This window comes from Hylobates moloch, unplaced genomic scaffold (assembly GCF_009828535.3).
Source record: "Hylobates moloch isolate HMO894 unplaced genomic scaffold, HMol_V3 SCAFFOLD_16, whole genome shotgun sequence".
NCBI classification, from domain to species: Eukaryota; Metazoa; Chordata; class Mammalia; order Primates; family Hylobatidae; genus Hylobates; species Hylobates moloch.
The window spans coordinates 69,640,169-69,665,429 of record NW_026652291.1 but is presented as its reverse complement, the minus strand read 5'-3'; the positions used below and the strand labels follow the sequence as shown (position 1 = coordinate 69,665,429).

Below are 25,261 nucleotides of genomic sequence, written 5' to 3'. Positions count from 1 at the left end.
AGAACACAGTAAATAAAAAACCTTTGAAAATCTGAAAAACATTTTTGCTACTGTTGCAGACTCTATCTGCTATTCTAAGTTATATCTCTTCTGGGTGGCATTACAATCATTTCATCATCTGAAAACTTAGTTCTGGAAAAAAAAAAAACCAAGCAAATGGAATTTGGTGAATTTTACTGTCCTCATAAAAAGAGCATCCCAACTGATGGTGTTCAAATGACTTTAAAAAGCACAGCTTTTTCTTTTTCTGAACTTGTAGAAAGAACAATGACAACAATTAAGCTCTTGTAGACATGAAACCTCATATTTATCAAACAATTTTACTATGTATTCTTGACATTAAATACAGAAGGCAGGTCAACATTTTGAGATTAAATAACTTGTCCTGGTTGACAGTATTTTAACAATATGTGACTATTTATACCCAGTTATCCAATGCTAACGTCTGGCAAAAATTTCAGGCATCCAGATGTTTTGTCCACATGATACTGAAAAAAATCCTGAATAGGACCAGTAAATATGGCTATTTAAATGGCTCTAGGCCTATAACAAGTCACTTGGGGGCGATGTGAGTTCTGCAGAAGTAAAATCTGGCTGTTTCTCCCTTTGCCCGAGATAAGGCCAGGCATCACCGGGGCTTAACAAAAAATACTGCTGACTGGCAGACGGGCTGGCTGCTAGTTTGACACTGTCCCTGCTTGTAAAATGTGAGGGTTACACAGATCCACCAGCACATTCACTACCTCCAAGTCTAAAGATGGAGCTGCTCATCATTTACATTTCATTTCAATTCTACTTCTGTGTAAGAGAGAGAAGAAATTCCCAGAGGATCAAAAAAGGGAGAGTGCATCGCAAAGGCTTCTCCAGTGCCAGAGCTTCTGGAGCTCCAGATCTCAGCATGACTGGTGACTTGAGGGTCACAGTCACATGATGTCATGCTCAGAGTGGTGTTGCTTTCAAGCCTTTATCCCCTTTCAGAAAACAAAATCAGCCAGGCTCTACCAGCCCTTCTGCGGAGGTTGGCAGAGCCAGCAGTACAATCGGTTCTAATAGAACTTGTTTTGAAGCAGCTTATGGAATTGCAGTTACTCTCCCTTAATGGTCAGTTTTACTGCATACTGATGGAGAATGTGATTATAGGGTGGACATGTTTCACAGAAAATACATTTCTCTCTCTCCTACTTTTGTTCTCACTTGCAGCCAATTGTAAATAGAGTCTGAAACACAGAAAATTAGTTGAGCTATATTAGTAAGTGGGATGCCTTTCTTCAATTTTGCATATTGAGTTTATTTTTAGGGTATAGATGGTATAGATGCCCCCCTTAGTCCCCATTTCTAGCAGCTCTACACAGAATCACACATTTTAATAAGCTTAGGGCACAGGTGTTGCAGGAAAAAAAATAATGATGTTTGCCATTCATCTTTCAAATTAAATAATGTGTTTTTAAATAGTAACTTTTTCATAATACATTATGGGAACAACATTTATCTGTCACATTTTAAAAGATGTATTTGTAATAAATGTAAATTACTTTTAGAAAATCAGTAATTAGGCTCATCAAAAAATAAACAATCTGCCACAAAAAAGATAATCTTTAGCATAGTTAAGTATAATAACTGTTATTTGAATAAGTTAACAAATTAGGGTAGATTGCTTCTGTAATTCATTTCCTATAGCACGAGTTTAGGTGATGGCATTAAGCTTCTGGAGTGGGGGGGGGAGGTGGCATTAGGCATCTCATACTTGGGTGAAATATGACTCTCACATTTGAAAGCTCAAATTTTCTTTAAACTTGATTGAGAAAGTATATTCATCACTGGGGCTTAGAAATGGGAAATAACAGAATCTTTGTGTCACTTTTAGAGACACATCATCATCTTGGAATTATCGATCAATAGCTGTCTTATTAAATATGAAGAGTGGAATGACTTTCTTAAAAAATTTGATGGAAATCAGCCTGTCGCCTTCAGGCAAAATTCAAAAATTCTGTTTTTATCAAAACGCCATTAACTTGTCATGTATTCTCTCTGCATTTGCTTTCTGCGCCTGTTCTCAATCTGTATGTGGATAAATAAGAGCCTCTTCTTTAACACCAACTTTCCCCTCCTGTTTGAATCCTTAGACATAGCCATGATTAGGAGTTGTGACAGCACAGTCTTCTACTGGGAAAGCAAATGTGACGATAGTTACATTAGACAGAAGCATAAAAGGAAGGGCCAAATCAGGAGATGCAGCCTTTAGCCTAATCATTGTTCATCTGCAGGCACTGAAGAGAACGGACAGCTCTCTGTGCAGGAAACTGAAGTGGAGAGCATTGTTACTGTGCATGCATTTTGATGATGGAGTATAATTGCGATTTGGATAACCTTTTTATTCTCCCTCAATGGAAGAATTTGAGGCCTTAAATTGTTCAACTACTTCCTCAAATTTTGTATTCTTGCCAGAATGATGTAATAAAGAGAATGTCACTAAGAATGTCAATTTTCCCTGTTTTTTTTTCTTTTGCTTCACAGTTACTTTCGTTGTTGGGAGCATTTCTGCTACCTAAATGTCTTATTCAGATAACTGTCTGCCGTAATTGGTCATTCTGACTAGCCTTTTCTCCTACCATGGTTTTGCTGACCTGAACTCAATATTTTAAATACATATATGGCATGAGGACTATACGTACCTTTCAGTGAGATGATTTTCATGCTTGGGGAGGGGGTACATTCTACCTATGCATATTTCTATGTCGTTCTTCATGAAGGTTCAGAAGATTTTCTTCACAGGTTGAAGTTTTGGGGCTGGGATGCAATGCAGCCTTGTCTGTTGGCTGATTTGCCTTCAAGGAGAGGTCTTGAACTTTAGATTTGGCTGAAGCAGCATTATGCTCTTCTGGCATTCCAGATTCACCTGGTTTTCCGGAACTTTCCTTTTCACTGTCAAGCTTTGAAGGAGTAAACTCTACGTTTTCTGCACAGCCATTGGAAGTTTGGGGCAAACCATTCACTTCCTTTCCACCCTCAGCTCTTTCCTGAGAGGAAGGACTTGAAAGAGCCACTGTATCTGCATCATCAGCTAAAAGAGAACTATCACTGAACTCAGAAGAACATGCTGTTGCTTGTAGTGGCATGGCAGCTTCGCTGGGAACTGCAGATTCATTTGGAGGAACACTAGAGAAACAAGGCTCCTCTCCATAAGAGTCACCCTCAACACAGGCCTCAAAGAAGCATTCAATATCTTCCTTGTCATCTAAGCCTGAGTCCGTGGTGTCTAGCGGCAACGGAGTGCTGCTTTTCTCTTCTATGTAATTGGTGACCTCCCCACAATCACTGTCATGAGATGAGAGAGATAAATACGAATAAAAGTCCCCTTTTCTCAGCTGGATGGGTCGGTGAGAATGCTCCAACACTTTCTCCTTGATTTGAGTTAATGAAGTAGGAGCAGCCACCTCGTTTTCAGGTTGAGATTTACTTTTTAGGGCTGTCGAAGCCATGTCAATGATTTCCTTAACAAAGTTGTGTACTGAACAATCTTCGGCATCTTTTTGATGGAAAACATCTGGCTCACAGTTGCAACAGGAAATGTTGCTGATAGAAGCATTTTCCTCTGTTCCGTTTTGTTCAAGTGCTAGACAACAACCAGCAGATTTTCCAGCCATACTCGGTGCATCATCAGATGATTTCAGCGCATCGGAGTCTTGTCTGTTGTTAAACCTGGTTTCTAAAGCCAGTTCTGAGAATGACTTCTCAGTGGGAGTAGAGGCAGTGCTTTGATTTTCAAAATGGTGGTGATTTGGACACTTCTTTGGAAGATGTCTAACATCTTGGGAAACAAATTCCTTGCCAGCAGTATTTGAATCATCTAAACTATCCATAAGTGCTTTACACTTACAATGCTCACTCTCTGAAATCTCTTTTCCATTTGAACCAAGATTTTCTGATACCTTTGAAGTCCCATTCAGTTTGTCCTTTTGCCTTTCTGGAATACCTTCAATGTTGCCATTTTCCATGTCAGCCACATATGGATCTTTATTAACTTTGAAAATAGTTTTCTTATTTTCACCCTTTGTTCCTAACTCACGCGTATGAGATGAATTCTTACCATTTCCATTATTTTCAGAGACACGTTTTACAGAGCCATTTAGAAGGGTCTCAATATTCAGAGTATCAGAGGGATTGGTCATCTCACTGCTACTTACATCTTTACTGCCCTTCATCTCATCACTGACATTGCACCTTTTCTTATCTCTTGTCAAAGACAATTTTGGCCTAATCCAGGTCTGTAATTCATTCTTTATGTAGTCTAGCCCTGACATCAAGTTGCAGTCTTCATAAATTTCATCATCTGTTGCAATACTGGAGTCGTCATCCTCATCTTTGATGCACAGCTCTTCTTCAGTCAAGGTAAGGGTAGAGCTGGAGAGCAGGTCGCTGTCGTCTTCATCATCAGTGCAAGCAGAGGTGCAAGAGACATTAACAATCATGCTGACATTGACATCGCTTTCATCAGCCACTGAACGAGTCAGACGCTTCCTGAACGATGCATTCGATTCCGGGATCTTGTTCTTGTGTAACACAATATCCTCTGAGCAAAGAGAGAGCTCGTCACTACTGCTAAGTTCTGTTAGAGATGCCGCTGAGTCTTCATTGATAGAAGATGCTATGTCCAATGACATCTGGCCAGTAAAAGACATCTTTTGGGAACTGCTTTGAAGAGTGATATCAGAAACACTTCGCTTTATCTTTTGCTCTGAGGGGCTCTGGATATTCTCCAAACGATTCAGGAGATCTAATGTTCTTTTACTTAGTTCACCAACTGAGCCACTGCTCACGCTTATATCCCCAGAGCTGTGACAGCTAAAAAGATCTTCATTGCTTTTATAGGACGTCAACCAACTTTCTAAAGAAGTGCTTCGCTGGAGGCTGTCACTGCCATTTTTAAAGATGCCCAGTCCAAATAAATCACCCCCTGGAGAAAGGGACTCAATAGATGAACTATGAGATAAAAGGGAGAGCTGTTTGGTATTCTGCATGCCAGTGAATGTCTTTTCTATATTGCCACTTTTATATGAAATGCGATCCATTTCATGAGATGCACTTGCCAAAATCCTTTCATGGGGAGGTACATCTGGTTGTAACTCTGTAGTCTGATGTTTAGATTTGCATGATTTTTTATCAAAATAAAAACCACGAAGCAGGGGATCCTCCACATGTGCTTTTTCGCTTTGTGACTGTTTCATTATCATTGGTAATTTGAGTTTTGAGCCTTGGAGGTATGAGTAATCATAAAATGTAAACACATCATGTTTTCCTTGTAATTCTTCTCCCAAACAATCAGGGGTATGTTTGGTAACACTGTTTAAATCTCCAACTTTTCCATTTACACAACCCACTGGTGAAATGGACGACTGAGAGCTATTTGGAAGCTTAATGCATTCCCCCTCATCTTTAAATTTTTGCTTTAACACGTTAACTGCATCTCCCATTTGTGGGTCCAGATGTTCAGTTTCAAGGTTACTTGGGGACCCATCCACTGCATTGAGCAAGCACATTTCAGAGTTGGTAGTGGTTTCTGTGTCTCCTTCACTGACAATTCCACTCTCACTGCCTGAATTCTGGCTCATGTCTCCTCCATGACATGCGCAGGGCTTTACCAAATTGGAACCGCCTAGAAGATCTGGCAAAGATTTGGTAGATGAAAATGAAGAGTCTTTACTGAGACTCTTAGTTAAAACATTAGGCTGTGTCATGCCAGTGACCTTTGGATTGTTTTTCAGAAATGGCATGTGGTTGTCCTCATAGAGTTCAACATTGTGGAGGCTGTATACCTGGTAAATGTGTGGACTTGAGGGGGCAGTAATATTTGAGGCATACTGAGATCCCCCATGGTTATCACCCTCCTCGTCATAACCAGGGTCCTCATTACTTGTCTCTCCAAGCTTCAAGGAAGAGATAACAGGTTGGGGTTCTTGATCAAGGTCATTTGATTCCTCATTCAAACTAATTAACTTGTTACTTATGTCCATTTCATCCCATTCCAGGGCATCCTCACTCATCCCATTTAGGTCCATCAAGCCAGGATCAATCACATTCAAAGTCTCCTGTGTGAGAAAGAAAAAAAAAAAAAGGAGAAGAATTAGGGAACACCAACATGAAAATTTCATCCATTGAAAATCTCTCAGAAGACTCAGGAAAGAAAACTGCCCCAAGCATGGACTTGAAAGATAGTCTAATTATCAACTCTATTCCTCTCTGAAATAACACCCAAAAATTACCGAAAGAGGCTTTTCTGTCAATAGTAATTTGTTACTGAAGGCAATAACATAGACTAAAATGTAAGATTATTATTGTCAAATTGTAATTTATGGAATTAGCCATTTCCTATTGATTCATCTACATTTTGAATCTTGGACAGAGTGAAAACTATCAGGTGAATGAAGGTGAAAAGAGTACAGCCTATGACATCTCCTAAGGTACATTCACACTGATACTATTTTAGTTCTGGAGTCCATAGTAGAATACTATCTGCAGCCACACACGGCAAACTCCTTCTTGCCTCTATTCCTGGGTTCTCCATTTTAAGCAGCTTTTGCCTGGGGACTTAAAATAGAGTTGTAGCCACCATTTAGAGCATTTCATGGGCCAGAGGCACATGACTGCGTACCCCTTCCTCTGTGTTCCTATTCAGGGATCGGTCTTTTCAGATCGTGGCCCTGCTCCCAATCAGACATAAGATTAGCAACACTTGACTGTTTTCCTTACCTGTATCTTCCTAGACCCTGAATGCTCCAGGGCAATTTCTTAGTCAAAGTTCTCTCAGCTCCTTTCTTTTCCAGTCTCTCTCTGTGACAGAGACTTCACTTTGGTCCTTGTTAACTTGGCTCACTACTGTTAGTCCTTCCCCCATTTCTTATAGACAGGAACCTCTCACTCCAGCCCACACCAGCACCAGAATAATTATTTGAAGACTTTCCTGACCACCCCAGGATGAAGTAGCCCAGATTCCCTTATGCTGCTCTCTGCCTGCCCACTTGGGACCCCTGATGTTTCCTTAGACTTCTTGGCTCTGCCTCTGTTTAGATAGAGCTTGACATATTTTGGGACACAGTAGCTGGCTAGGCTCCTGGACTCTGTTCAAATTCCTTCACTGTCCTTACTTGCTCTCCAGCTGTCTGAATTCATGCTAGAGTCAAGAAAGATTTTATATACATAGATACATATATATATATACACACACATATATATGTGTATATATATATACATATACACACACATATATATATATATATATACACACACACATATATATATGTGTATATATGGTGCAGGCCTTGATGAGCTCACCTACAGACAGAAACACAAACAGAACTTCTAAGTTCAGCTTATGCTTACGCAGGGTAGCCAAGCAGATGAGTATGGCACTAGAACTTGCAGACTGGTTGAAGGGCTGACTTTGCTGCTTACCATATGCTTGACCTTGGGCAAGTTGCTTAATAACCTTTCTGAGCAACAGTCTCATTGCCTGTAAAATGGGGATAGCACTATCAATTTTTCAAGATCATTCTGAGTATTAAATAAGCTAGTGCTTGCGAAGTGCTGAGGAGGCAGGCAGTATGAGGTGGCCATATAGAAATATATACAGATATATTTCTTTTTTTGACACAATCTCGCTCTGTCGCTCAGGCTGGAGTGCAGTAGTGTAATCACGGCTCACTGCAGTCTCAACATCCCAGGCTCAAACAATCCTTCCACCTTAGCCTCCTAAGTAGCTGGGACTACAGGTGTGTGCCACCACACCTGGCTAATTTTTATTTTTTGTAGAGACCGGGTGTCACTATGTTGCCCAGGCTGGTCTTGAACTCCTGGATTCAAGTGATTCTCCCACTTTGGCCTCCCAAAGTGCTGGGATTACAGGTGTGAGCCACCACATCCAGCCAGTAGCTATAATTCTTAATACATGCAGAATCGCCCTAGTGTGGTCTTGGGTCAATTCATAAAGGGTTTCCTCTGCCTGCTTCATTCTCTTCTTCACACCATACCTTCCAATTTGCTATTAAAACCACAAGGGATTCACGACATGGTAGAAAGAGAGAGGTATCACACAGCATAACAGGCTAGCGTATTTGTATTAATGTCAGAATTATTTTAACTGTCTGGTTGAAAAACAGCCCATGATGCTTTTATTCCTCAGTAGTGGGGAAAAAGCTTCACCTGCAGCACATTAGCAAAACTTTCCTAAGAAGCCCTCAATCCTTCCTGAAACTAATAGTTAAAGGGTACCACACAAACACATTAAGTATAAAATATCCATTAGCACTTTAGTATACTGGGTATGTAAGAGATTGTCTGTATAGCCTACTTAAGTTTAAGAGTCCGGTTACAAGGTAAACATTAATTAAGGGAAATTTTAAAATTTTCTAAGAGAAATCTTTCCCACTGCCAATGTTACAGCAGTTAATCTAGTACCCAGCAATCATCACAGTGGCTTAGGTATGGAGTACCTTCACTGTGATGAATTTTTATTAGAATTTCTGTTTATTCTTTGCTTGCTGATAAAGGAAGTACTAATGGCCAGTTAGTATGGCTAATGAATGTTAAAATCTTCAGCTGTAGGAACAATCAATCAGTCTAATCAAATAGTATATTAATTTCAAATACTATCTTGGCTGACACTGTACTCTGAGAGTGCTAATAAATAATTGAATTAGTCTTTCAAAGGAGCTCTTTTTGTAACTCTCTGGTTGACTTTAACATTTAGCAGCATAGATTTTCCACAAGGACCCCAAACCTAGGGGCTCACATGGAGAAGCGGGAATTGTGCCATCTGGATGGGCTGGGAGCTAAGCCCAAGTGGCACCTGCAACTCAGACTCATCTTCCATGACACAGTCGTTTTCTGACCAAATGCTGCCTTTATGGCTTTACAAATTCCAGCCTAAGAAACTCTAAAACTTATAGCAGCACCTAAAGGAAAAAATTCCTTTGCTCAATAAAATATAGTTGGCCCTCCATACCTATGGGTTCCAAATTCATGAATTCAACAAACCGCAGATCAAATATATTTGTAAAAAAAAATTTCACAGTTACAAAAAAAAACTTAAATTTTCCCTGTGTCAACTGATGTATAGGCATTGTATGAACTACTGTAAGTAATCTAGAGATGATTTAAAGTAAAGAGAGAGGATGACCGTAGGTTATATGCAAATAATAAACCATTTTATATCAGGGACTTGGGCATCTGAGGATTTTGGTATCTGTGTGTGTGTGTGGTGGGGAAGGAACACTGACAAATAGCTGTAGTTGGAGTGGAGAATTTCCATAGGAAAAGATTAAACTTTTGGATGTAATACTGTTCTTTTATTAACTCTCTGCTCTTATAAACCTCTTATATTTATTGTGATTTCTGAAAATTTTTTGTATGTCAATTCCAGGAAATATCTTATAGGAGTCATTAGAAAATCATTCACTTTAGACTTTAAACTTTTTCATATTAAAGAAGTGCTACTCACTCTGCCTTCGCTCACTCCCTTTCTGTTGTGGATTAAATTCTGTCAATATTTTCAATAAAATCTCCATTTCCTCAGGATTTAACTTCGACCATACAATATACCCCTGGGGCAAGAATGTGGGAAAAGTTTCCAAGAAAGACATTAGAGTATTTATATAACTAAAAAAGTTCTCTTTGGGAAAAAAAAGATTTGCATATACAAAGATGTAACTGATGGGAAAATTATTTGGTTGAATGCTCTCTTTGATGATAGCCCAATATAACCAATAATGCTCAAGCTAATCAAACGTTTGTTTTCGTTGTTGTTGTTTTCCCAGAGGAACTATTTGGTACTTTTTTAAAAAGGCACAATGTTCCTGTCTTTGACACAGTGATAAATCTAAATGAATTTAGACAAAATCTAAGAGTATTTGAATGAGACCATATGGATAGGGAGTAGTAAATGAGGTTCCAAAAGAGAGCCTGCAATTCCAGAAATAATTCTGAATTAATTCATGCAAGGGTCTTCTATTCATAAACTTGCTGCATGGGTACAGAATTTTGGCCCAAACCAAGGCATTATATAAATAATTACACACACACACACACACACACACACACACAAACACAGACACACATACACACACAGCTATACAGATCTGCTCAAGAAACAAATGGAATTAAATAATGCTAGTTTATTTTATTATTTTTATACTTGGAAGCATTTTATTTATATTAGCACAACATATACAGAGAAAGTAATAAAAGTGGCAGAGAAATGATTATGATGATGACAAAAAAAGAAGAAAGAACCAAGATTCCAACTGTGGCAGGTAATACACATCTCAATTAATACTCTCTGCATGTGTATGACTTTAATTGAGTTAGGTCTCCCATGATTGCATTTCCTGGATTTTCTTACAATTTTAGCTTAAATGGTGGGTGTGTATGAGATGAGAAATACTTTATTAGCTAAAGAGTAAAGATAAAGGAACTTGACAGTCTACAAAACAATAACCTAATAGAGAACTGATATAGCTGCCTCTAGATACCTTTAATTTCCTTTCAAAAGTTGCATCTTTTGAAAGATTTTTTTCTCAAAAATCTCAAAAAGACTAGGATGAACTGAATGTTACAGTCAAACTTCTGGTACTCAGAATGTGCAGAACCTTTAAGAAGGTTTTGTAATATGTGTTCCCCCTGTTTATTCTAGATCCAGGAGTTTATTGGGCAGTACCACATGCAAAAACCAGGCAGGAGAGATTTATCTGGAGAAAAGTAGAACACAACAATAACATACAAATAAATAAAAGTGACAAAAACATAAGCAGGAATAACCGTAATTGAATAAAGGTGTATATATTTACCTCAGGGTGAAAAGAAGAACACACACGTTTGAGGGGGTGATGGAGAGGTGAGAGAAAATAACATATAGCTTAGGATAGATGAATCAATTTAAACTAGGGGAAATGCCAACATTCATATATTTACTCTGCTTTTCTTGGTACCCCCAACCCTGAACCTAAACCAAAGTGTCTGAGCATTAGTTACATAATTATTTTCCTAAATTAGACTCAGGTAGAAATTTTATGAAAACAAAAACAAAAGCAGGACAGGTACAGTGGCTCGTGCTTGTAATTCCAGCACTTTGAGAGGCTGAGGCAGGAGGATCGCTTGAGCCCAGGAGTTTGAGAGCAGCCCGGGAAACATAGTGAGACACTGTCTTAATGTAAAAATTTTTTAAAATTAGCCAGGTATGGTGGCATGTGCCTGTTGTCCTAGCTACTCTGGAGGCTGAGGTGGAAGGATTGCTTGAGGCCACGAGTTCAACACCGCAGTGAGCCGTGATCCTGCCACTGCACACCAGCCTGACAATAGAGCAATACCCTGTCTCTAAACAAACAAACAAACTATGTAAGAACAATGACAAACAGCTGCTTCCATCTCTGAAAATGGAAAGATAACTTTTAAGAGAACTCTGAGTTTGTAGTACTCCGCCTCTTATTGAGCAGAGAATGGATTCAGCGTCAGCAAGAAAAAATATAGAAGAAAATAGAAATTAGGATAAAAAGAATAATGCTCAATGTTTATCAGCCATTTTGCAACTGGAGGAGGTATTCATACAGGTTTGGGTTTGAATCCTGGATCAGCCCTCCCATATGTTAGCTGTATGATCCCAGACAAGTTATTTAACTTCTATATGCCTCAGTTCCATCATTTGTTTATCTGGGACAATTACAGTACATTGTATCTGTCTTATAGATTGTTGGGAGCTTTACATTACTAAAATTTATGTAAAGTCCTATGGGGAGAGCCTGGTACACAGTAGGGGTGCAATGACTGGCAGCTATCAGCATATATTCCCTCTAGTGAAGTGAGGAGAGGATAGTATGGCTGAATCCTAAATAACCATAACAGTGTTTAAGACTGGAGGTTGGTTGACTAATGTCTTTGGTACGAAAAAGAGTCAATGAAAGAAACATTGATTAGGCCCCTTAGTCACCTCTACTGCACTGTAAATGAGGTGATACATTTGTCTTTTCATATCCCAGCTGGACTTATCCCACAAAGACAACCAAATGAGAAAAGACACTTGCCCGGTCCTCAGCAAGGCCCATAGCTCAAGAACTTTCTATTTCCTGAAAATAACCTTTTTTTAAAAAAGGCAAGTCCATTGTCTGTGAAATTCTATCACAACTGACACATTAGAGCAATCAAATCCTGCTCACTATCTATCAGATTGACAATAACGTTAAAGTAACTTGTCTGAGCTCAGAAAACGCTTTGAAAGTCTATCTCACACTAATGATCAAAAACTGTTCTAGTGAATGCTCTTTTTCAATAACAAAGCTGATCAGAAACTCAAAACAGACAAGTAAAATCCAAAGTCATCTCACAAATCTCACTAAAATGAGTACTGACATGGACACATTTCCTAGTCTTGACTACACAGATAATTCTGAAATAGTTGAAAATGAAAAATCCATTAGATGTTGTTTTAAAGTAAGTTTGATAACAGTAAAAATTGCCTTTGTTCTCAAAAGGGATCAGGGACAAAAGGGAGTCCAATAATGGGAAGCAGGGGTTTTCTTCCCATAAATAAACTTCATGAGGACAGGGCCTCTGACTGTCCTGTCTCCACTAGAGCCCCAGTCCTTAAAATAGTGCCTGGCATAAAGCAGGTTCTTAAAAAATGATTACTGATTGCCCAGGCATGGTGGCACATGCCTGTAGTCCCAGCTACTCGTAAGGCTGAGGTGGGAGGACTGCTTGAGCCCAGGAGTTCAAGGCTGCAGTGAGCTATGATTGTACCACTGCATTCCAGCCTGGATGACACAGTGAGACCCTGCCCCTAAAAAATAAAAAAGAAAGAAAGGAAAAACTCACTGAGTGATCTGGAGGAAAAAAGTAAAAAGACTTGCCTGTTGTCTCAAGAACTGTTGAAGGGATGTGGAGAAAGGTTCTGAGGGTAAACTGTGCTGTGGCAAAATCGCCTGGAAAATCCCTGACTTTCAGCTGGTGCAAACTCTCAGTTATAAAAGCTAATAGCCTCAAAAACATGTTTCATGAAAGAAGCCAGACATAATAAAGTCATATATTGTATGATTCCATTTATATAAAGTATCCAGAATAGGTAAATCTGCAGAGATGAATGAGACTGGTACTTGCCAGGGCCTGCGGGTGGGGAGGGAGGAATGGGATGCAGCTGCTTTAACAGGCTTGGGGTTTCCTTTTGGAGTGATGATAATATTTGGAAGTAGAAGTGGTGGTTGCACAACATGGTGAATGCCACAGAACTGCTCACTTTAAAATGATTTTAAAACTACTAAATGCCACAGAACTGCTCACTTTAAAGTGATTAACTTTATGTGAATTAAGGGAAAGCCACTGAATAAACAAAATCATTTGTAACCTTAGAGAGGGCAGGTGCTAGAGGCCAGTGCATGAGGAAACAAGTACAGGATGTGCTAGAAGGTAGCCTGAAAAAGTCCAGGTTCTCTGGCAAAATTTGAGTTGAAATTAGGAGTGTGGCCCTATCAGGTACTGTTCAACACCTTGTTTGTCCTAGCACCAGTCTTGGAAGGAGAACAGAAGTGGAGAAACTACAGAGGTCGTAGAATGTACAGGAAACTCTTCAATTGTTCTAACACCTCTACCCTCAAAGCACAGTAGCCCATCTCAACTCTACATAACAACCGCCCCCCCCACAAAAAAAAAAATCCTATCACTTTTGAATTTGATTTTGTGTGTGAAGAATAAGCTGCAAAGACCTTGAATGTTCTATAAACAGGGTGATTGTGAAGTTGTAGGAAGGAATTCCGAGAAGAAAGAGCAATACAAAAAAAAATAAGGATTTCTTTTCTTCCCTTTCTTACTGTAACTTCAGTTTCACTGGAGGGGCTGCCCACATAAGTGTTATTTTGATTAAGAAGCTGTGGTATAATAGGAAATATATTTGGTCTTTGTCCCAGTTCTCTGGCACAGAGCCCCTAAAGCCCTTGGAATTTCCTAAGTGATAGAATACCTTTTGTTATTCATAATGGCCCCTTTTGATCACAACTGAGTTTATGCTAATGAGAAAATTTAGGGCAGGGTCCTGAGATAGCCTCAGGTTGGGGGTGATCACCAGAAAGACCAAGTGATTAGAGGGCTGGAACTCTCAGCTCCACCTAAGGACCTCTAGGAAAGGGCGGAGGGCAGGGGGTAGGGCTCGAGATGAAAACTGTAACTACTCTTGAACAAAGAGATTTGATGAGCTTCTGGGTTGCAGAACACCTGGAGATGCTAGGTGGGTAATGTACCTGGAGAAATGTGGAAGCTTTGCCCACCCCCTTACCCTGTGCATTTCTTTTACGTCTGGCTTTTCCTGAGTTGTATCTTTAAATAAACTGGTAAATGTAAGTAAAGTGTTTCCTTGAGCTCTTCTAGCAATTCTAGCAAGTTATGGCTAGAATAACCTAAGGAAGCGTTGTGGGAATTTACAGCCTGTGGGTCAGAAGGATGGGAAATTGCATGATTGGCATCTGAAGTGAAGGCAGTCTTGTGGGACTGAGCCCTTTCACGTATGGGATCTGATGCTAATTCCAGATGGACAGTATCAAAGTTGGATTAAATAGTAGGACACCCAGCTCATGTCTAGAGAGCAGACAGTGGCTTGGTGTAAAAAAACCCCACACATTTGCTGTCTGAGTGTGTGTAGAGAAACTTTTAAGTGTGTGTAGAGAAACTTTTTATAGAGAAGCAATATATTTGTGCCAATAAATCAAAGAATTAGATACTGTCATAATTTCTAAAGAATTCTCAGGTGCAGTAACTTCAGTGTTGATAGTATTATAGGTAGGTGGCAACAGATGAATCCCTTGCATCAAGCTATGTTTTTCTTAAACAAGTTAATTCTTGTGCAAATCATTATTCATAGTTGTTAAGCATCTACTGTAGAAAAAAGTTACTTTTTCACCCAACTCTGAATGTTTCACTAGAAGTAACTTGAAAAATAATCTACTTTTCACTGGCAAATAAATTATCTTGACTGTTGCTTTATATGTCAACACACTGAAATTTTTACTACACTGAGAAGAGCCTGAATAGGAAAACTGGTTTATTTTTTGTTTCTCAGTCACTATATTCAGTGTTTCTCTGGAATTTCCCCCCAGAGTTTCAAGAAAGTACCTAAATTTAGCACTGTTTAAAAATGATTTTTTAAAAATTTAGGAAGAGTTTTTCAATTAAAAGAATTTCTCTTTCTTACCTCTTTAGTATTACGTAGAACTGAAACAAATAAAAGAAAGTTCAAGAGAAAAATAACATCAATGAAGTTGTAAAAATCCCAACTGCAATGAAATGGTGGCATTTTCTTCATTCTACCACATGGTAAATCTGTTTGAATGACAATGACAGAACCACATGCAAAGTTGCATACATTCTTTTCCCCCAAGGATAATATCTGGCCCCATTTTTTTTCCTGACATTGCTCAGGAATTGACATAACATGTGAGTTTTGTACCCCTGGATGTAATTTTGCCTCACCTTTGCCTTAGGGAAAAGTATACCCTTCTCCCTCCTTTATGATAATGATCTTACGTTAATAAAAACTTACATTTTTTAAAACCTACAATGCATATTGGTAGAAAAGAGGAGGTGAATAGTCATGTAAACAAGTGAAGTTTTCTAACATACGAATTTTCCTGTGAGATAGACGTAAGGTCCCAACTTTCAAACTCAGTTTCAAGAACACAGATTCTTGGCATGATCCTGAGGTAGTCGAATGTACAAGGAGAGCTTTGCCAACATGTGGGTTTACCTGAAAAGCCTTGTATCAGATAATAGAGTTCACTCACGTTTAGGAACTGTGCCCTTTACAGTTCTGATATAAGGCTTTTCAAGTAAAAAAGCAACTGTCCACTCTCCAGACATGAGCTGGGTGTCTTACTATTTAATCCAATGTTGACACTATCTATCTGGGGTTAGTATCAGATCCCATACGTGAGAGGGCTCAGTCCCACAAGACTGCCTTCACTTCAGATGCCAATCACGCAAGTCCCTATCCTTCTGACCCATAGCTACAGTTCTAACCTAACCATGGGAACATATTTTATTTATTGAGAGCCTCTTGTGTCTTCATTCTCAATGAGGACACATTGGGAGCCAACATTATATCATTACTGTTCTTGTTTGCTCCTCTCAAATAAATAGAGTATGATTTTTGTTGTTTTTTAATAATGAGACTATGATTACAACTCCTTCAGGGAAAAAAATAAAATGTTGGTCAGTTTGGATTAGCAAATTAAGAATGACCAAAAATGGCACACATTATCTTAGTCTCTTTTTCATCTTAACTAAGCCAGTCAAGGAAACTTGTCTTGCTTTCCTCATGCTTATCATTCGATTGGCTCAGGGTTTAACCTAATTAATAGGCGGGTCAGCTATAAGTCATTTTCTTAAGATGGTCTAACCCTTGTTCTACATCTGATTTTATTTCATTTAACATATCTTTGCTTTAATAGCCTCTCATAAAGATAACTGCTTTTAGACTTAGGGGAGATTACAAAGTCTCAGAATTGCTAGAACACCTCTGTTGAGTCCCCTCCATAAAAAAGGCTGGGAAGTTCACAAGTTACACTGATGCTAGAAAGGTTGCTTGAAATTTCAGGATGAATTTTCCTACAAGGCAATACACATTTTTGAAGTAAGTTTCCAAGAGATTTGATACTCTGATTCCTATGCTAGAGTCCCTAGACACGTTAAAAACATAGACTCCCTTGCGGGGCGGGGGGTGGGGTGGGGGGTGGTTCTTTCTGCGACCTCAAGGGAAACACACTTAGGATCCTGAGATCCAATTAAATTTAAGAACTAAATCTTGACTGGAATAGAAGTTCTTGTCCTGGGCTCTTACACAGGCTCTTGAGAGTTTTAAATGTCAGGACCTTAATTCAAACTGTAGCCCAAATCAAGGATTCCCAAATCAAAGAAATGTACATTTCAAGATAGAGAAAAAGGATTTCAAAATGTGAATTCATTTTGTAAATTAAAAAAAAAAAAAGGAGCATTAGGGGGTTGGGGTCATTTTAATCTCCTAAAATTCTTTGCAAAAAATAACTAAAGTATCTACAAGTCCCAAACTCTAGGATATGGGGCCTTGAGCTAGCAACTAAGAGACTATGACTGAGTTGATAGCACAGAGATGTAAGACACTGACCTGCTAGTGGAGTTAATTACCTGGGCCATGCCTGCTGAATTTATTTCTCCAGGCACTGGACAATGGTAGCATTTGTGAATATCTCTGCTTTGCTTGCATCCAGCGCAGAGTGTAGGATACTTTGCACTACATAGAGCTTGGTTGCTTTTTTCTCTTAATAAATAGCAAGCAGTCAGGGAAATAAAATACCAGGTGACCTCCACCTTTTACCAAATCAACAATATTTCTCAAAGGCCTATTCTCCAAGACATTCTCCTGGCAAATGTCATGGCTGCGATTACTGAGCACAAGGAACACTTGGATAAACGGAGATCCCTTATGTTTACCTGCAGATAGTTTCCATCCTAAGCTGACAAAGCCTTTATTTTTTTTCTCTAAAATTGAAGCCCCCTGCTCCCAACCCCACCAAATTAATCATTTTCCTTCGTTATTTAGTAAAGCCACTAGATGAGCTGTGTCTGACTCCATAAACTTTAGGAACTCATTTATTATGTTGCCTGATCAGACCTTGCATTTATTTACACAGTGTACCCATAAAACCCAGCTTTCATTAGTGCTGGGGAGGAACAGTCCTGCTCCCTTTGCTGGGGAAGGTGAAGCTGGAGAAGATAATTAACCATGAAACAATAAGGAGGCTTGCTGGGTAAGCAGTAGTGTGAAAACAGTTACTCCTCACAAAAGAGGGGAAATTAGCTTGCTGGATAAAAAAGGAAGTGTCAGATTGAAGACTGAAAGGCCTGCCAACAGAAGTAGATAGCTCTATGCATCATTAATGAAATTTTTTAACACTTAAACGCCACAGCTGTCCACATTTAAATGCATGTAAATGCCATGTGTTTCCAGAGATTAATATGCATGTTAAAATATTTCTTTCCCCTTAAACTTCTAGCTGTTGTCTCTGTCTGTTTTATTTCACCTACTTTCTTTCTAAGAATAAAAATGCTCCAGCTTTCTCAGCTTTATGTCCTCATTTCCAAAGCCCACGTACACTGAGCATCTTAGAGATGGGCAGCATGCTCATTATATTTTAACAAACACATTATTTTACATTCATAATACTGATATTTTAGTAAACAAAAAGTTTGTTTTGATTTTGCTGCTTCACAGAGTGAAGACTTATGATGTGCGTTTCCTTTCAAAACTTCCTCCTAGAGCATTAGTGCTCCCTGAAGCAGCCCCATTTTGGCAGAAATTCAGTTCTGTGCAGTGCCAAAAGAAATAGAATAAACAAACACTGCTCCATGCAGCTGGCGAGATAATTTACATATTACTGCACACCAAACATGAAGACCTGAATATGGATTAGAGCTACGGTGATGACACAAATGTCATATAGATAAAGAGAAACAAAATTCAACACATCGTTGTTTATTTTACCACTGCTACTGTATGAGTGCTGCTCAGAAAGAAAAAAAATGGAAGAATTGCTTTTTGAAAATTGGACTCCCTTCCATATTTGAAGTGGGTTCTTTCAGACCGTAAAACAAGAGGAGCAAAAAAGCATGAATTATTTTGGATCTCTTAATATTCTCTAGTTTTGCTTTGTGAGTTAAAACAATTTTAATGTGCATCAATTTAGACGAGGTGAGTTAGTAATCTTACAGGAATAACCTTTAAAATACAAAAACACCTGAATTTTTACCCAGCCCTTTCTCCACCCTTGATAATTTCAGCGGAACACTGAACTTTTTAACTCAGAATGAGGTCCTTGGTTAGGAGGTGGAGTAGGCAATAAGGGCCCATAAAAGTTCCTTCAGGAAATAGCATCTCGTGCACAGGAGTTGTCTTAGAGTGCTCAGCTAATGTGTCCTCTCTCTTCATCCCTGCATGTGCAGATTTATGCAAATCAATTGACCCTTTCTGACCTCAGCTAGATGTATAGGTGTTCTAGGAAAGAAGGGACAGCTCTCTGGATAATTATTGCTGTAACTCCTTTTCTAATTATTGGGGATGAGAAGAGTTAAGAAAGTAACACAAATAATAATGATGGTGATAGGGTGAGGAATAAAGAGAATGCGAGATGTTTTAGTCCACACCAAATTAAAAATTCTTTAACCTGCATTGAACAAAGTTGACTTTTCTATATATGCAAAACTGCTCTTGAAATGCAGTTATTTGGGGGAGCTTCTAGTCCTTTAATCTTTACAGGTACAGTTTTATTATGACCACTCTTTCTCAAGCATAAAAACAAAGGGCCAAGTCAGGCCCACACAGGTGAATCTAGTTATGTATCATTAAAGTTTAATAGTTAAGGAATGATCTTTTAAATTTAGGAAACAAACAATGTGAGAAGGTTCAAGGGAGCTGGTGTTATTTCACCAGGTGAGTGAAAGCCTACTTCTTTTCTATAGTATTTGAAAAGTTATTGGACAGGAAAAGTTCTTTATTTCCACAACTCTAAAACTCGAGAAATGGAATGATATTGCCACAAGAAAAAATAGGTGAGATACACAAGAAGAAACCGTTATTAAAAAGGCAATTTAATATTCTCACAGAGTCTCACGAAAATTTGTGAAAAACTCATCACTAGACTTTTTTCAGAACAGAAGAGACAACAATGTATTTAGGATAATCACATGAAACACTTTCAAACCAAGCTTCCTAAAACAAATCCATTGGTTTTCTTCCCTCACTAGAGAACAAAAACAGAACCCAAACTCAGAACTTTCAGTGGATATCTTCTCTTCTAAATTACTCTGACTTTAAGGCCTTCCATAATTTTGTCACATAAAATGAGTGAAATTTAAATCTTTTTTTTTTGGAGACATAGTCTTGCTCTGTCACCCAGGATGGAGTGCAGTGGTGCAGTCATAGTTCACTACAGCCTTGAGCTCCTGCACTCAAGCAATCTTCCCCCATTAGCCTCTTGTGCCACCATGCCTGGCTAATTTTTTAAATTTGTATGTAGAGGGGGAGTCTCACTATGTTGCCCAGGATGGTCTGGAACTCCTAGCCTCAAGCGATCCTCCTGCCTTGGCCTTCCAAAGATGTGGGATTTTATATACAAACACACACACACACACACACACACACACACATATTTTCCCCCCCTCTTTGAGTTGGAGTCTCGCTCTGTCACCCAGGCTGGAGTGCAGTGGGGCCATCATGGCTCACGGCAACCTCTGCCTCCTAGGTTCAAACGAGTCTCCCACCTCAGCCTCCCAAGTAGCTGGGACTACAAGTGTGAGCCACCATGCCCAGCTAACAAATATTTTTTGAATAATGAATGAATACATAAATGTGGTTTATACTACCCTTACCCCAATCTCTCAAAATTCAATCTTAAACTCCTTTAAAGATTTCTCTGGTAACCCAGATCTCAGTGATTTCCAGCTTATTTGATTCTTACATTAGAGATAGAATCACATAATTTAGCACTTGCATTCATTTATGCATTCAACACATGTTCACTGAGTTTTTTAATGTGTGTAGGGGGACAGAGTTTTGCTGTTGCCCGGGCTATTGTGTAGTGGTGCAATCTTGGCTCACTGCAACCTCTGCCTCCCGGGCTCAAGCAATCCTCCCACCTCATCCTTCTGAGTAGCTGGGACCACAGACACACACCAGCACCCTTGGTTAATTTTTGTACTTTTAGTAGAGGAGGGGTTTTGCCATGTTGCTCAGGCTAGTCTCTAATTCCTGGCCTCAAGCAATCCACCTGCCTCAGCCTCCCAAAGTGTTGGAATTAGAGGCGTGAGCCACTGCCCCAGGCCTCACTGAATATTTGTTATATAGTACTGCCCAAGCACTGAGCAGATAAAAAGGTGAATCAAGCAGACTCACCTCTCAAGTATCTTACAGTTTTGTATTTAGTTTTGTAATTGGTGCTGTCATTTCCATCTCAGACATAGTTTGGAATAACTACTGTCTCAGATATGTCAATATTATCTTGCAAATTCTTTGAGTGTGAAGCTCATGTCCTGTTCTATTTCTGTGTAGGCAAATCCCAGAACAATGCTGAGCATACGGCAGGTACTCAAATGGTACGTCTTGATTATCTGCCCGCAGGTTCAATTCCTTTCAATCCATGGAAATATACAACGAACCATCCTTGCAAATAGATTGAATATTCAGAATCCAATATTTGCATAATCAGCAGTGATACATTAATAGTACTAAGGCTATAGGAAGAATAGTTAATCAATACTAAACTAGCCTTCATACCATGGCCTTATGAGTTTGCTTGTACTGTTTTGCACTGCTACTCTTCTCTTTGCAATAATTAGCTTTTTCAATATTGGTATTTTAATGTTAAACCCCTGGATGACTAAACATAGCATCTTTTGTTTGATTTTCTGCAAACTTACCCACTTATATGTTAAAAATTCATAAACACAATTCAAGGGAGACAACAGACCTAAAATATTAGAATTAAATGAAAAAGAAAATTAGAGTAAATCTGATCTTCTATAGAGGGATAAGAAAATTATTTGACCCCAGTGGCATTTCCACTTAAATGTTTTCTCTTCAGTCAAAATTTAAATGTGACTGCTGCTTCATGATCAGGGGGTTGATACTGAGCCTTAATATCTATTATTTCTAGACCAATGCTTCTCAACCTTTTTCAAGTCATAACACACAGAAAATGTTATCACAGATTTGCATACTGGGAAGGAAGTTGCTCACTGCAGAAGGCAAATAGCCTATAGTTGTTCTCCCAGGTCTCCCCTTCCCCACCCACCTCTCCTCCTACATGCAGGATGACAATTTCAATATCTTAGTCCACATCTAAATGAATCATGGTACGTGGCTGGGCAACTCTGCATAAGATAAGTATAACTAGAGGTTTCTTTGGTTGGCAAAACCATGAATATATGAGAAGATGAAGGAATAGTTCAAGTAGTTCAATGTTACGGGAAGTCAGGGACCCCGAACAGAGGGACTGGGCGGGAGCCACGGCAGAGGAACATAAATTGGGAAGATTTCATGGACATTTATCAGTTCCCAAATAATACTCTTATAATTTCTTACTCCTGTCTTAATCTCTTAATCCTGTTATCTTCGTAAGCTGAGGACATATGTCACCTCAGGACCACTGTGATAATTGTGTTAACTGTACAAATTGATTGTAAAACATGTGTTTGAAAAGTATGAAATCAGTGCACCTTGAAAAAGAACAGAATAACAGCGATTTTTAGGGAACAAGGGAAGACAACCATAAGGTCTGACTGCCTGTGGGGTCGGGCAAACAGAGTCATATTTTTCTTCTTGCAGAGAGCCTATACACAGACCTGCAAGTAGGGAAGATATCGCTAAATTCTTTTCCTAGCAAGGAATAGTAATATTAACACCCTGGGAAAAGAATGCATTCCTGGGGGGAGGTCTATAAACGGCCGCTCTGGGAGTGTCTGTCTTACGCGGTTGAGATAAGGACTGAGATATGCCCTGGTCTCCTACAGTACCCTCAGGCTTATTAGGGTGGGGAAAAACTCCACCCTGGTAAATTTGTGGTCAGATCGGTTCTCTATTCTCAAACCCTGCTTTCTGTTGTTTAAGATGTTTATCAAGACAATATGTGCACAGCTGAACATAGACCCTTATCAGTAGTTCTGTTTTGCCTTTACAGAAAGATAAACAGAGAAAATGGAAAGATCAATGTAAACAAAAGTAAACAGACTTCTAAGAAGTATCCGGAAAAAAATAAGAGTAGTCAGAGAGAAATTTGGGAAGAGGAGGTATTTGAGCTCAACTCTGGGAGTTACGTAGGATTTTTAGAAGAACTTTTCCTCTATAAAACAATGCATTTTACAATTCTGTAGGAATTTTTTTTAACTCAGCAAAATATAAAGAAGAAAATAAAAATTATTCTTAATAACCCAGAGATAACACCTGTAAATATTTGATGGCTCATTATGTATACATGACATGATCAGCATTATATGCATATCTGCTTTTCATTCTTTGTGCATCACAAATATATTTCTGGGTTTGTTTTTCTTTCTTTATAGAGATGGGGTTTCACCATGTTGGCTAGGCTGGTCTTGAACTCCTGACCACAGGTGATATGCCTGCCTTGGCTTCCCAAAGTGCTAGGATTACAGGCGTGAGCCGCCATGCCTGGCCACAAATATTTCTTAATTCATAAAATATTTCCTTTTAAAAAATCTTTTTTTTTTTTTTTTTTTTTGAGACGGAGTCTCGCTCTGTCGCCCAGGCTGGAGTGCAGTGGTGCAATCCCGGTTCACCATTCTCCTGCCTCAGCCTCTCCGGTACTGGGAGGCCCACCACCAGCCGGTAATTTTTTTTTTTTTGGTCTCGATCTCCTGACCTCGTGATCTGCCCGCCTCGGCCTCCCAAAGTGCTGGGATTACAAGCGTGAGCCACCACGCCCGGCCAATTTTTATATTTTTAATAGAAATGGGGTTTCACCATATTGGCCAGGCTGGTCTTGAACTCCTGATCTCAAGTGATCTGCCCATCTTGGCCTCCCAAAGTGCTGAAATTACAGGTGTGAGCCACTGTGCCCAGCCTTCATAAAATATTTTTAATAAACACGATTTTTAAGGATGTTAAATACTCTTAAAGGCTTACTTAAAACCCATATTGTTAGAAATTTGTATTTCCAATTTTTTTCGGTTTTGTAAATAAAGCATGATGAATATCTTTATATGCATAGCTCAGGTTATTTTCTGAGGGTAAATTTGATAAAGATAAATACTAGGCCAAAGGGTGTGAACACTTTTCAGGATATTGATAAATAGCTAAAGATTATGTGAATTTGCAACCAATTGCTACCTCTCTAACACTGAAATTTGTCTTTAATTTTCCCTCTTTTTGATGAGTAAACAAATAGCAAATGACAAACTGCCACTTTGCATTTCTTTCACTACTATTTGGATTGGATATTTATTCATAGATTTAGTAACCTTTTGTATTTATTACTTTGTGAATCACTTGGTCATATCTTCTGCCCATTTCTGGGAAACTTAGAACCAACTGGATAGGTAGGCTATTCTTGGGGCAAAATATTTTTATAGTCACAGTGGGACCAGACTATGGAGTCGTGGAAGATTATGAACTTTGATTTACAAGCAAAATGAAACCAAAACATTTCCTTGCTGAGAGGGATAACATAATTACAATAAATAAAAAATTCCTAAACTGAAATGCAGAGAAAAAAGTAAAAAGAATAAAATATCCCAAGAACTGTAGGAAAATTTTTAAAGGTATTACATACATATAATTGGGATACTAGAAAGCAAAGAAAGAATGGAGGAGAATATTTAAAATGAAATGGTTGAGAGTATTTCAAAACTAATGACAGACAAATCATAGAGCCAGGAAGCAGGACAAATACCAAAAAATCTATGCTTAGGCAAATCATACACAAATTGTAGAAAATGAAAGACAAAGAGAAAATCTTAAAAGACGCCAGAGGATAAAAAAAACTGTATCCATAGAGGAATAATGATAAGAACTACAGTGGACTTCTCATCACAAATCATTCAAGCAAGAAGAGTTCATGAAGTGAAATATTTAAAGTGTTACAAGAAAAAAACCACCAACCTATAATTCCAAATCCACAAATTCTCCTTCAAAAGTGAAGGATAAATAAAGACTTTCTCAGACAAACAAAACCTGGGTGGTTTCATTGCCAACAGAACTGCCCTACAAAAAATATTAAAAATAGTTATTTAGGGAGAAGGAAATAACATAGGTAAGAAACCTGGATTGACATAAAGAAAGAATCCTCAGAGAAGAAATAAATGAAGGTAAAATCAAATCTTTCAGGTCTCTTATTTTTAATTGATCTAAAAGAAAACTGTTTAAATTAACAGTAGTAACAATGTACTGGGTGATTAAGCCATATATATAAATAAAGTGAAAGACAGCAATGTTGTAAGAAATGGGAGGGAGGAATCGAGTATACTCTGTTATAAGTTAAGCACACTATACATGTGAAGCAGTATAGTATTGTTTGAAGGTAAACTTGGATTTGTTTAAAGTGTTTATGGCAAGCTCTAGGATAACCTCTAAATTTTGTTAAAAGAAATATAATTGATACATTAAAAGAGGAAACAAAATGAAATGAAATAAAATGTTCATTTAAAATAAAAAAAAGCAGAAAAAGGAAAAAGGAAACAAAGAACAAAT

At 38.6% G+C, this 25,261-nt stretch overlaps 1 protein-coding gene across 3 annotated transcripts in view; it reads right to left on the bottom strand.

Moving 5' to 3' along the window:
• AKAP6 (A-kinase anchoring protein 6) overlaps positions 1–25,261 on the bottom strand; it is a 621,223-nt gene that overhangs the window by 3,999 nt on the left and 591,963 nt on the right. For all 3 annotated transcript variants that reach the window (XM_032179906.2, XM_058429369.1, XM_032179908.2), the window contains one exon: positions 2,673–6,086. In XM_032179906.2, coding sequence (XP_032035797.1) covers positions 2,715–6,086 — 3,372 coding nt within the window. In that variant the 3' untranslated portion in view covers positions 2,673–2,714. The remainder of the gene's footprint in view (positions 1–2,672; positions 6,087–25,261) is intronic.